The sequence below is a fragment of the Marmota flaviventris genome, chromosome 10 (genome assembly GCF_047511675.1).
Source record: "Marmota flaviventris isolate mMarFla1 chromosome 10, mMarFla1.hap1, whole genome shotgun sequence".
Lineage (NCBI taxonomy): Eukaryota > Metazoa > Chordata > Mammalia > Rodentia > Sciuridae > Marmota > Marmota flaviventris.
In genome coordinates this window covers 81,191,325-81,206,262 of record NC_092507.1, presented here as the reverse complement: position 1 = coordinate 81,206,262, position 14,938 = coordinate 81,191,325, and the positions used below count along the sequence as shown (strand labels likewise).

General features: G+C 35.6%; 1 protein-coding gene across 9 annotated transcripts in view; it reads right to left on the bottom strand.

The window, feature by feature from the left end:
* Positions 1-3,556: 3,556 nt before the first annotated feature.
* Tlcd4 (TLC domain containing 4) overlaps positions 3,557-14,938 on the bottom strand; it is an 86,473-nt gene continuing 75,091 nt past the window's right edge. For all 9 annotated transcript variants that reach the window (XM_071618078.1, XM_071618080.1, XM_071618079.1 and 6 more), the window contains one exon: positions 3,557-9,255. In XM_071618078.1, coding sequence (XP_071474179.1) covers positions 8,937-9,255 — 319 coding nt within the window. In that variant the 3' untranslated portion in view covers positions 3,557-8,936. The remainder of the gene's footprint in view (positions 9,256-14,938) is intronic.

Genomic DNA, 14,938 nt, shown 5'->3' with positions numbered 1-14,938 from the left:
TACTGTGGCCAGAAAAGGTTGTTCAGGACAGGAAGTGTTAGGAGATCAACTGTCAATCATGAGTGAGTTTATTTATCCTGGTTGTTACAGAAACTCACTTGACAATCTAGCAAACATTTGACTAATGATAAAATAATGAGTTTTTTCCTCTCCCTTCTACCTGGACATTTACTTGTTTTTATTTTTAGAGGGGAAAGAACCAATTTTATTAATACATAGTATTGAGAGTGAGTAGGACACACATTCATGAGTGGGGAAGGGACTACATACTAGAGGTGCAGCCAGTACACATGCCTACGGCTGGAGGAGCATGTGGCAGACAGTGGCGCCCACCTCGTAGAACTGTCAGGTGGACAATGAGGTTGAGTAGGTAATATAGGGTGATATAGTGGAGAACCTCAAGTTTGGTTTAAGGAATTTACATTTGAATGGAGTACTGGAAGTTCTGAGCAGGGCTGTGACAAAAATTAAGGATAAATGACATGGCCAGTAGCACTGTGATGGATGGGGGAGAGGACAGAGTCAGAGAGACCAATTAGAGACTGTGTGGTACTCCATGAGGGTACACTTTCAAAGTGTCTCTCTATTTCACCTCTTGACAATTTCACAAATGAAAACCTAACAGAGTCACTGCAGCCTCCACCCATGTTTAGAACACACAGCTGCTTCTCCTCCACATTTAGACTTTTGCCCCTTCTTTCACCAACCCCAAACTGCCTCACCTAAGGAACCAGTTCCACAGCAAGATGGAGTCTCTTAGACTCTCAGCAGCCCCTAGCTCCTAGACCCACAGCTGAAACTGTGAACAAAAAACACAGGAAAAAAAAATCATAGAAAACCTTATTATTTGACCTCTGACCATCTTTCAAGACTTTTCATCAACTCTTTGACTTGATGAGCTGAACTGACACTGGGAGCCATGAGTTATGGGTCAGAAAAAAGGAAACTGAGAGGGTTGCAAGGAAACCATGAGTCCGTGGCCTGTCAGGAACCTGGAATGCACCAGAGGATAAGGTAGCAGCAAGTTAGGAATCAGAAAAGGAATCAAAACCACGAGTGCCACAGGGTGGCACTTTAAGAGTGTTTTCTTTCTCACAGGTTGAATTCTGCACAGCCTTGCCATTATGTTAAGTCTATCACAGGCTCCACTCTGTTCTTCCAACTCCTGTACTTTCTTTCCTTATTCATGCCCAAATGCCTCATCCCCGACTTCTCTCTTAGAGTCCCATGACAGCTGCCATCAGCCTGCTGACCAAACTTCCATTGAGTCTGTGGCTTGCCTTGTTCTGACATCACTGCCCAGTGGCGTCTGTCTCCTCTCAGTTCAAAAGCCTTATCCTTGAGTTATGTTCAATTTTTCTAAATCCGTTTGGCTCTCTGCAATATTTATCAGAACCAGCCCTTTTATTTATCTTCCTTGTCTGGGGTTAACCATCAGGCTTTAACCTCTTGGCAGTGTTCTTTATCCAGTTTCTCCATCACTTAACCTATGTCTATACTTTCATTTATCTAAACTGGCACTGAGAATATCCCTTGAATGTCATTCAAATCACATTACTAATGAACCTTCAAAGGTACACATATTCTTTCCTAATAACCTGTTTCAAATTAATGCTCTTGCTGATAGGATGGATAGAGTAGGAAGCAATGTCAGAGATATTTCAAACAGTATTTTATAGATAGCAAAACTAACTCAATAATTAAGATAATTTCTTCATAGTGACCATAAGTTTTTAAGCATCTCACTCTTTCCAAATTGTTCTTTTCCAATTTACAATCCAAACAAAGCCCTTTCTTTCTTCTAGTGCCTCACCGACTCATACATCCTCTCTGTCCAAACCAACTTCAAAAACGGCTCCTTTCATCTTGTAAAATCTGTCATGATCTGACACACAGTCCTGTCTAGAAAACCTAATGACTGGGTGTTTTGGGGGTTTTGGGAGCTACTAAGGATCAGGACTTATACTTCTCTGGAATCTCAGTAAACCACTAGGACTAAGGCTTCACTGTGCTTCCTCCTCATTCCTTCCTCTGCATGGAGGCATCTGGTCATTGGAAGTGGGTCAAACATTGAAAAAATATGCACTTTCTCAAACAAAAGTGACTTTGAAACTGCAGGCCACATCATGAAACCAGCAGTTGAATGTGTATCTAGATACACACAGAGATACATACACATGGAGCATATATAATACATACATATTCATACATGTTGCACTTTAATATAAAGTCATAAAACTTCTTAAACACAGATACTATGTATAAGAGTTTTATTTGAGAAGTTCCTGTCAGCCAGAATGCAATGTGTACATACATGGAGTTTTCTTATTTTTCCTGTTTTCTGAAGTCCTTTCCTCCTTCCTTTTTTCTTTGCAAATTTCCACTGATCTTTGACCTTGATCCTTGATAGAAAGGCAGCCCCACATTGCTGTTACCTTCCTTTTCTCCCTTGCTCAGGCAATTCATGCTGGTGATCTGGTAAAATGACAAGATTAGATGCAGTCATGGAATTTAGCTGGAGGGAGGAGGGAGAGGAAAGGGCTATTTGGCAATGGTAGGGAGACCAAGGATCATTGTGCCACAAGTGATGATAGGCACAGCCATTCAGGCAAAGTAGTGTACACGGTCCTTAGATGAAGAGTCCTGTTTTGGGGAGCATCCAGGAACATGTGTTGGATTATCAGTTACTAGCATGGGGAAAAGTTACCAATTTACCAAATCACTTAATTTGTGCATGTTGAAGGATCATTAAAGGGAGAAGCAGGGAGGAAAAGGAGGAAGAAGCAAAAAGTAGACTTTGGTAAAGACTAGAGGATACAAGAATAAAGGGGTGAATTAGTATGAGACAACCTGAGGTGTCCACTTGCTTCAAGCAATTCTAAATCCTTGTCCTTTCACCTGTGGCCTATTCTCCACCAACAGCTGTGATTGCTATTTTCATTCTGAAATTCAGCTGTTCCCTTGCCAGTCTTGACATAACATTTTAGGCATGTTTTGAACATGACTCATGATACTCTCCAGAGGGCAAAAACCACTTCAGTATTCTATTCTTTTAGTGCTCAGCTTCCTGACCTACTAGGTATTCTCAGACCAAGATGCAAGAGGAATGCCACAGGCCATTTGAGAAGGTAGGGATTATAGCCAAGACATTTGGCAAAGATCACTAGACCACATGAGAGGCCTAAGGGACAAAGGGAAGGAGATTAAAAACCTAACTGCCAAAGTTTTACTTAATCTAAAAGGGCTTATTGATTAGATAGCACCATTCCTTCCATTAGCAAGCATGACTAAAATGTTTGCAACTCTTTCTGATTTGCCATAAGCTGGGATCCCAGAGGGGAGAGATGGAGGGAAGGTTAATGAGCTCTTCAAACACCTTGAGAAATAAAAACTTACCTTTAGGACTCAAACGAGACTGATTTGAGGAACATAATCTCACCAAATTCATTCATTACTATTGAAGTATACACCTTGCAGACAAACTTTTGCACTAAATTATTGATTTTATTTTTGATCACAAAATACAAAGCTTTGCACTACATTATAGTAGTGTTCCAGCACAAGAAAATCCAAAGGTGTTCATGGGGATGTAGTTTATATAATGTGACTTCCATCATTCTTAAAATTAGTATTAAATAGTCATGACAAAGTAGGCTGACCCTGTATAGCATGCGTATTATTGCTTAGAACTTGCAAATATAATTTAAAATGGTACACATACAAAGTATATAAACATTTCAAAATTTTAATGAAAATATTGAAAGACATATTATCCCTTCATTCAGGCAAAGCACAACCAGAAACCAAAATAAAGAATACTATATCATATTTTAGTTCTTAGTAACACTGCTTTATAAATTATCTAGTCTTATATTCTATAAATAAAAGTTCAACTTTATGGAAATAAATTAAAAAGTATGTAATTCACAAAATGTTAAATGTATTTTGAGAAACTTCCAAAAATCTTTGACAATATTGTATATTATATATTTTCAGGAAAAATTTGTATATATGTCACTATAGGTATTGCATGTACTGCAGTTTTCAAGTAGCTTTTTCAAATAAAGTCTATTTAAATGTCACTATTACAAATTCTAATAATTACCCAAAGAAAACTCATAACTTATCCTGGTTATGAGTATTATCCACATGAAAGTTCCTTAAGTAAAAAGTAGACATAATCAGACCAGAAACAAATCAAGCAAGAAAAAAACATACAGCATGCTTTATTTACAGCTGTATTTTTAGGTTTTGTTAGCCAAGTAGCAAATAACTGAGGCACATTTAATTGCAGAAAGCATTACATAAAAATATAAAGGACAAAATGTACAAATGATGTTTAACAACTTTTCAGCCAGAGGTATCATATTTATAAATATTTGAGATTTAGAAACATTTCTCATTGTTTTGGTCTGCATGAAGGGCCTGGTATCAAAACTGATGCTCAGTAAGTGTAAACATTATCAGTGCAAAAAAAAAAGAGAGAGAGAGTGAGAGAGAGAGAGAGAGAGAGAGAGAGAGAGACAAGAAAATTCTAAAAGACCTTTAAGAGATGTCTACAATATTTCACTGCATTCCAAAATATCTTCCAGTTAGGGTACTTATTATCAAAGCTAGTAGAGGCTGTTTGAAGTCTAGGTAAGAAAGAAGTAGAGCTCAAGTCCATGTCAAGTCAGTGGATGCTGTACTCCAGGAAACACCAAGTTATCTGTTTGCTAGTAAACTTGTTTTTGTGAATATTACCATAACAAAGATTGCTGTATGGAAGAGCAGGACTTTAAAAACTGTTAGAAGTCAGATCTCCCCCTCATAACAGAGTTAGGTCAGTTCTCCACAATCCCCTTGTGTCATGGGATCTAAGAAAATTTACATAATTACATGCCTACAATAAATCCCCAGCTGAAACACTTTACAAAACTTATTGCTAAACCAGTTTAAGAAAGAGATTACAGATGTTTCTTAATAAAACCATAATTAGCTTTGCTTTGTGTTATAAACAGGTATTAAATGCTCAACAGCTTCCTGTAGCCTCTTAATAAGTTGTGGTTTGTCTGATCTCTACTTAAACTTACTACAAAGCTTTTTAAAATGACAGAACCTATTTGTAAACCTTTAAATTTGCCAGCAGACTGAGGAGCTTACAGATGAACTGGAATGTCTCAGAAGTGAACACAAAAAGGTGTCAGCATGAGGAAGAGAGGTGCTGATGAAGTTTTGGGGGTATCAGGAGGAAGTGATGGATGGGCTAGAAGGACTCACAAAAGTTTCTGGATCTGGGAGAACCCTCATCTTTTAAGGGAAAAGCAGTCTCAGTGTCCCTCCAACTCCAGATCCTGTGAGCTTTTTGTATTCCTATCATATTTTTGCATCAGAATTCATTTTCAGGGCTGGGGCTACAGCTCAGTTGTAGAGTGCATGCATGGCATGCACAAGGCCCTTCATTCAATCCTCAGCACCAAAATACAAACAGAATTCATTTCCAGTAGCTTTTAGTACAAGTGAGCTGTGGTTAAGGCTGGGAGGTGTGTGTGCCTTCCTGTCTCTGCACACAGAAAGGGTCCTACTGTTGTGCTGGCTCTGACGTATTGAAAGACATTGAGCCACTCCTCAAATAAAATGACATATTCGCTCTTATGGAATCCAAAACATATACCAAAATATAAGCTTCTATTACGTATAATTGGTGATGTCAACAAATAAATGGGCTTTCAATTTCATGCAACAGAGTAAACCACTAAACGCCAATCCAGATGTATATTTACATATTTGGAGTTAAGAGCAACATAGAAACAGAAATTTATTCAAATATTTATTTTAATAGGGTCTTTTGGAACATGTTTATTTTCCTTAAAGATGAAACAAAAGAAACATGCACATTACAACAGTTCTTTCCCCTATGTATCTCCATGAGAACAATGTTTCTAAGAACATTATGAGCCGTGGCAGTAAAACACATCTTTCATACCATAAAGAACATTTTCCAATCCATCTCAGAGAAGGTGTAAAAGTTTAAAACTGTCACTTTAGTAAAAACCTGATTCAAGTCAAAGAAATTTTAAAATTAAGGATTTGATTCAAATACCTATAAATTAGTCAGTTTTTAAAAACCAGATCTTTAAGACAGTACTGGGTCATCCACAATATATGAGTCACTCTTAGAGATGATAACAATGTAACTATCATTTCACTAACAGAGAATTAGTCTATAAAATAACAACACTTAGAATAAAAAATGTCAACATACTATAGGGTAATTTAAGCTTGAGTTAATTTCTTTGCACTCACATGTAACTTTGTTTTGAGTTTTAAAATAAATGCAAGTAATCCTTAAAAACATTTTGGGCATAAGAATGCAAACCCTTATAAACTCAAGTTCACAATTTTTAAATTCTTACAAATAAAACATTTAATGCAGAATCTGTAATCTTGCAAGCTAACAGCTGATTTTCATTCATTTTTAAGTTTCACAAGAACTTTTGTTTTCTAGAATACAACACAGGTTGTCACGAATTTTCTAGAAAAATAGAATTGCTTAAAAATTTATACCACTTTGCATTTATTTTCTATAAATATTTTAATAGTTATTAAATATCAGAATGCCTGATAGAATCATTTAAATTAATCCATGTAGCCAAAATACTAAATATCTAAAATGTCTAGCAAAAGTTTGTCATTTAACAAATGAAAATTTGTTGTTTAATAAATGATATGTTCTGTCTTCATTTATATTTTAGGTAGATGGATACAACTGCAGAATAGCAAAGTATAGCTCCTGTAAAGATCTGACTTAAAGAAGCTTAGTAGTTTGTCGTGACATTTCCATTTCATATATTCTGTATGTAAAAATGTACAGCACTACTTCTGAATACTGAATATGGATACTGAATTAACTGTCATGTAGCCAACCTAAGGATTGCTAAGAGAACAACAAGCCTTAGTTTAAAACTTTGATATTTTAAATATAATTATTTAATGAGTAGCTTTGCCAATCAGTGAAAGATAATGTCAGTGACAATAAAAAAGAAGTTGAAAGCATGAAACAACTATTGAAACTGCTATATGGAGACTCACTAACATAGCTTTATATTTTTGTCACTTTGATGGTGGGTTTAAAATCTGTGTTCAGAATTATAGAAATATGCAAAGAGTCAAAAATATTTATTTCAACATTTACTTTCTAAAGAAACAATTTCCAAAATAGTTTTGCAATATAAATGTCTTCCTTTTTTAAAAAAAGCTACTTTGCTTGCAAAAGAGCAAGGACAAGACAAAAATCACTTGTTTTGTACACCCTCACCCTCTAGATAACCAGTACATATTTAAATGCCTCTGATGTGGGCAGCAATAAATTTAGTAACCAATTATCAATGTAATATTAACTGCTTTAAAAATAAATACCTACAATTTGCATTACTTTGTCTTCAAAAAATAAATGTACCAATCAACCTTATTTTATCATTTAGTTATTGACTGAGATTTTGATTTGTCTTTGAGTTCTAGAACTTATCAGGCTCTATCTGCATTGGACAGTCAAATTAAAAGTATTGATGATATTCAGCTAACCTCCTTTCATCATCCTAACATGAGCAATGAAAATGAATCAAACATTATCCTTTAAACCCAGAAACAATGGATTAGATCTTTAGGTTCGGGTTTAATTAAGTTCAAGTATTCACCACTAGTTGAACTAAATCGGTTTTTTTTCTTTTTTTTTTTTTTTTTTTTTTTTAAGTAAGAACAATCATTAAAGTCAAGTACTTGCAAAAAATAAATAAAAATATTAAGAACTAAATATATAATTCTATATTTGGATTGCAAGAAACAAAGTGAACACACACATATATACACACACACAGAAAATAGTCATTTATCTTCACATAAGACAATAATTTTGAAAACCAGAATGCTTGGATTAAATTACCTTATTTCCCTCCTGTTCTTTAAGAAAAAATCAAAGCAAGCATGAGAATAAATTGTGAGTAAAGTAAATACTGATTTTTTTTTTTTTAAGTTTTGGTTTCACCAAAAAGAGGATTATTTTAGGGGCAGAACAAATCCATATTGCATAAAACTGGTATTGGTGATGATGGGTTCTGAACTTGGGGAGATTTTGCAAATATAAATATTTTTTTCATAGAAAAAGTACAAGGGAAGCAGACAAACAGTAATATTAAAACTTTTTTCTTAATGATTCCTCCTATCAGCCTAAGTGGTCATGTACCAACATGCATTTCTAGAAGAAGAAATTTATCCACTAAGGAGGTTTATAATGTCTGTCATAAGAGATAATTTAATAAAATACTAAAAATAGAAGAAAGTGACATCTAAAAAACTGTAAAATGCAGAAGTATTTTCTAATAATTAAACTAATGAAATATTCCAAAGTGAGTAAAATCCTTCATTATTAATAGATGAATGTATATCTGAAATGAAAAAAAGTCATTTCTAATAACCTAGGAAAAGAACATGTCAACAATTTAGAAATTAACCCCCATATAGGTGTTGACATGAGAAGAGTGCAGCATAACAAAATGTTGAGTGCTATTTACAGATTTCAAAGTAGTTCCCATCCTTTCTGCAAAATTGGTGACACATCAAGTGTGCCAAATCATCACAGTCCTCTTTCCACATAGAAAAATACCAGTGCAGGCCAAAAGATTTCTGGAAAAATTCACCACACTTATAATTTTTATTTAAACCTTTAAGATTTTAACCATGCTTATAATGCAGAAGAAAAGAGGAAATCTTGGAATGAAAACTAAATTTTAGTTTCTCTTTTCTAAAGGTTAAAAAGAATGACACTGAAACCCTGAATAACAATTATAATTAATAACAAAGCACAAGAACATGCCAAGATTTCATCCTATTAGTAGGTATAATGCTGGGTAGTAATGAGGATTGCTTATCTAAATGAAGGTGTTTGACAAAGCACACCTTTAGTCAACTTTTCCATTCTGAAGACGATTGTTGGCTTTCTCTTGTCTCATGAGAGAGATGACTTTGATGCACCCTTTTGAAATTTTGATCATCCACATGACATTCATCACATCCAAAACAATACAAGTAAAAATCCAGGAATACTGGATTAAACATCCAAGCCTTCTGTAGGGTTCTGTTCCATACACGGCAAGCATGAAGCCATACAAAGGAGGTATTGCTACTATCCGCACGACAAAGAATACCACCGTCATGAGAATTCCATTGATGACGTTAGCTTTGGAAAATTTAGAATACTTCAGAGTTTCAAAGAACCATCTGCAAAGAGAATTAAAGAATCATCATATTCTGAAAAGCTGGGAGTTAACCATCTTAATTTTATGTTTCAGTTTTTAAAGTCAGGGAACATCCTCTTAAGGTATAAACCTTATTATAAGTGGAAAGGCAGAAAGCTAGAACAGCTTGCACAATACTGGAAAGAACAAATCTGGGGGACAGGCAGCACCCACTCCGGCTCTTACTGTAAAGCTGCAGCATGAGACAGCATGGCACTGGTGAAGAAATGGGTGAATAAAACCAAGAACAGAAGAAAAAGCTCAGAAATAGCCTCACTCAGATATACTTGAGATGATTTTGGACAAAGTCATTTAGTGAAAAAAATGTGCAAAACTGTATGTCCATATGCAGAAAAAAGAACTTAGGCAGAGAACTTACAGTTCGTTCATAAATTAACTCAAATTGGCTTAAAGGCCTACTTATAAAGTACAAAATTACAAAAATTTCCAGAAGAAAACACAGGGAAAAATATCCACATGATCTCAGGTTGGCTGGTTTTTAGATAACATCACCAAAAATGCAATCTATGAAAGAGAGACATTGGTAAGCTGGACTTCACTAAAATAAAAAACTCACTCTGTGAAAGACACTATTAAGAGAATAAAAATACAATTATATGCTGGGAGAAAATATTTAGTGCACAAATATATGATAAAAGTGTATGAATCCAACATATACAAAGACTTCAAAAGCTAAGCACCGAAAAAACAAATAACCCAATCAACAAATGGGCCAAAGACCTGAACAGACACTTCTCAGAAGAGGATATACAATCAATCAATAAATATAGAAAAAAATGCTCATCATCTAAAACAATCAGAGAAATACAAATCAAAACTACTCTAAGATATCATCTCACTCTAGTCAGAATGGCAGCTATTAGGAAGACAAACAACAAGTGTTGGCGAGGATGTGGGGATAAAGGTACACTCATACATTGCTGGTAGGACTGCACATTGGTGCAGCCAATATAGAAAGCAATATGGAGATTCCTTGGAAATCTGGGAATGGAACCACCATTTGACCCAGCTATCCCTCTCCTCAGTCTACACCTAAAGAACTTAAAAACAGCATACTACAGGGACACAGCCACATCAATGTTTATAGCAGCACAATTTACAATAGTTAAACTGTGGAACCAACCTAAATGCCCTTCAGTGGATGAATGGATAAAAAATATGTGGCATATATATACAATAGAATTTTACTCAGCAATAAAAGAGAATAAAATCATGGCATTTGCAGGTAAATGGATGGCACTGGAGAAGATAAAGCTAAGTGAAGTTAGCCAACCTCAAAAAAACAAATGCCGAATGTTTTCTCTGATATAAGGAAGCTGACTAATAGTGGGGTAGGGAGCGGGAGCATGGGAGGAATAGATGAATTCTAGATAGGGCAGAGGGGTAGAAGGGAAAGGGAGGAGGCAGGGGATTAGCAAGAATGGTGGAATGTGATGGATATCATTATCCAAAGTATATGTATGAAGACATGAATTGGGTGTCAAGCTACTTTTTATACAAACAGAGATATGAAAAATTGTGGTACATATATATGTGTAATAAGAATTGTAATGCAAAAAAAGTATAAAGACATGAACTGGCGTGAACATACTTTATATATAAAGATATGAAAAACTGTGCTCTATATATGTAATAAGAATTGTAATGCATTCCACCGTTGTGTATTTAAAAAAATAAAATGAATTACATAAAAAAGAATTCAACATATACAATGACTCACCAATATGCAAAATATCCAACTAAAACTAAGGCAAAAGATCTTAAACATCTTTTTAGAGAAGAAGGGAAACAAGCACATGAAAAGATGCTTAATGTCGGGTATAGTAGCTCACATCCATAGTCCCAGCTATTTGAGACACTGCGGTGAGAGGATCATCTGAGCTCAGGGAGTTTAAGACTAACCTGGGCAACACAGTGAGACTGTAACTCAAAACAAAACACAAACAAACAACAGTCAGCATTGTATTAGGAAAATACAAATAAAATGAGATGCTACTATATAGCCATAAAATGGTTAAAACAACAACAACAAAAAAAAAAAAAAAACAAGTGCTAATGAGGATGTAGACCAACAGGATACTCATTGATTGCTGGTGGGAATGCAAAATTGTAGCCTCTTTAGAAGATGGTTTATAGCCCCATCCAGCAATTACATTCATATTTTTCCAACTAATCAAAACTTAGTAAATAAATGTTGCTTTTATTTGAAGCACAAGTGAGAGGTACTCAACCCAGCCTAGAAAGAGATGGGGATTAGTGATAAAAATGATCTCTGGGTTGAGTGCTGAAGAATGACTAAGATGACAGGAGGCCCTTGACAGGAAATGGAAAAGTTGGCATGACATCAGATTTTTGGGAAAATGTGCCAGAAAGAGGTAAGACAGCTCCTCTTGGAGAGCTTTCTGTGTGATGTTAAAGACTCATACTATATTCTGTAAGCAGCAGGAGCCACTGAGGGGTTTCAACCAGGAGAGCTGCATATTATCTTCACTGTAGACAATAATAATATCAACAAGAGAAGAAAGGGGGACAAGACTGGAGGCAGGTGTATGGTCTAGAGCAGACATCAGCAAACCTTTTGTAAAAGAGTCAGAAAGTGACATAAATGTCACTGCCTCTGGAGACCATACATTTTCTGTCACCACTACGAAGCCTTGCTGTCCTCAGAAGAAAGCAGTCATAGTAAACAAAGGAACATAGATGTGTACCAGCAAAACTTTATTTACAAAACAGCAGTAGGGTTAGCTCACAAGGCATAGTTTTCCAAGCTAGTCTAGAGTAGCACCGTTCAAAGGAAATTTTCGCAACAATGAAAATGCTCCTTTTGATATGCTGCTCAATTCAGTAGCCTTGGACCACATGGGGCTATGAAGTCAGACTAAGGAACTGATTTTTAAGTTTTAATTAATTTAAATATAAACAGTCATATAGGTTGAACATCCTAATCATAAAAACCCTAAATCTGAAACTTTTTGAGAATTGACACAGTGATATAAGTGGGAAATTCCACATGTCACCCATGTGATGGGTAATAGTCAAAATGCAGGTATACTACAAATATTATATAAATTCTCTGTAGGCTCTGTGTATAGAGTGTATATGAAACATAAATGAATGTCATGTTCAGACTTGAGTGTCTTCCCCAAGATGTGCACATGTGCACATTATGTGCATATGCAAGTATTCCAAAATCCTAAAAAGTCTGAAATCTGAAACACCTGTGGTCCCGAGCATTTCAGAGAAGGGCTACTTTACATATATTGTAGCTCATGGTGACTCTGCTGGACAGTGCAGAGTTAGAAGCAGGTAAGGCAATGTGGGCAAGGTGGTGATGAACTAGGGCACCAACAGTAGAGATGGAAAAGAGGTGGCAGAGGTAAGAAACATAGTGACAGAACAGATGAGGAAGAAACAGGATGATTCCCACATGTTGAACAGGAGCAACTGGGAAGAGGGCCAGATGTCAATCATGAGACACAGGGAGAGATATGTGGCATTATTTTAGACATGCTGAATCTATTATAAAACCTAATAATATAAAACATGTGACTATGATACAAAGACAACATATAATCATAAAAGCCTTTCCTTTGGTTTGGGGATTGGGGGTTTAGAATTTGAAGGGTGGGTAATTTTTTTAAGTTTGGGGGGAGGAATGCTTGGGAGGCTGAGACAAGAGGATTACAAGTTTGAGACCAGCCTTACCAACTTAGTGAGACCCTGTCTCAAAATAAAAAATAGAAAGGGTTACGGGTGTAGCTTATTAGTAAAGTTCCTCTGGGTTCAATACCCAGTACCCCCAAAACAATTGGGGGAAAATGAAAGATATGGGAGAAACAAAGGAAGAAACATGAAAACAACCCTCAAGTAGTAGACAGACTATAAAACTTCGTCTGAGTACTAAGAAATGTGGCTGGAAACAGAGCACATCACAGAGAACTTCCAAAGCCAAAGCGAGCAGAATAAACAGGATGTGATTTGTAGTCAGAAAATAGGTATTGAAAGTGGAACTAGGAAAGATGACTCTGGTAGCAGTGTGAGGAGAAGGTTGAGAGAGGAAGAACCTGGAATTAGGCAATTCAGTAAGAAAGCTCTGAAGTGATGGAAGCAGTGCAAATCCTGAAGGCCTAAACAGGGACCATGGACATGGAAAGAGGGACAGCCAAACAATTCACAAAAAAAGAACTACCAGACATTGTTAAATGAGAAGCATGGTAGAAGATAACAATAAAGCCAATGTCAAAAATGAACAACTCCCTCCCTCTTTCAGTGCCTTGAGGGTAGGTTATACTTCAAGTCATGCTTTCAAGAACAGAATATGGGGGGCCAGCAGTCTATAATGGAGGAATCTGGCAAAAAACACCACCTCAACCAAGTGTTAAAGGTCAATATCTCCAGTGATATCATGGAGTTATAAAGAACCCCTGATAAGGAATGACAAGAAGAGTCCTTCACCTCTGTGGGGGTATTTCTGAAGTCCTGTAAGTTGTGTCTATTCATGAGCTAAGCACCCAAAGAACTCAGATTGGGGAACATTCTGTGAGAAAACTTGCCAGTACTCCATAACAAGGAGTCAAGAGCAAGAAAAATAAGAAAAGACTAAGAAACTGTTACAGATCAGAAGAGATTGTGAGGACATTTCCCCAGATTGAGGAGACAACAAAATGCAGTGTGGCACTCTGGTATGGACCCTAGAGCAGACGGAGGACACTAATAGAACGACTGATGAGGCCTAAAAGGTCTGGAATTTACTTAACAGTAACATATCAGCGTTAGGTTCTTAGTTTTGACAAATGTTTTATGGTAATATAAATGTTAACCTTGAGAAAACTAGGCAAGGAGTATGTGTGAGTTCTGATCTATCTTTGCAATTTGTCTATAAATCTAAAAATTTTTAAATGATCAATTTTAACAAAAATTTTAAAAAGCACTCATTTACAATAACATCAAAAAAGATAAGATACTCATGAATAAATTTAGTCAAAGGGGTAAAGATGTGTATACTTAAAACTATAAGACATGTTAAAAGAAATCATAGGTCTAAATTAATGGAAAGACATTATGTGCCCAAAGATTAGACTGATTTGCACACACACCAATGGAACAGAATAGAGAGATCAGAAGTAATCTCTTCCATATCTGGCCAAGTGACCAATGATAAGGATACTGAGACTATGCAATGGAGAAAGGACCGTCTCTTCAACACATGGTGCTGGGCACACCAAACATCCACATACAAAAAAATGAACCCTTACCTTATATTACTTATAAATTTTAACTCAAAATGGATTGAAGACTGAAATTTAAGATCAAATTATAAAACTCCTAGAAGAAAATATAAGGAAAAGCTTCAGGGCATTAGATTTGGCAATGATTTCTTGATATGACACCAAAAGCACAGGCAACAAAATATAAAACCAGAAAAATAGAACTACAACAACCCTAAAAACTTCTGCACACGAAAGGGAACAATCATCAGAATGAAAAACCAATCTATGAATGCAATAATATACTTATAAATCATATATCTGATAATTTAAAAATAAAAATCCAAACAACCCAATTAACAAATGGGCAAATAAATAATTTTATTTGAATAAATAATTTTTAATTTGAATAAATAATTTTTCAAAGAAGAAACACAA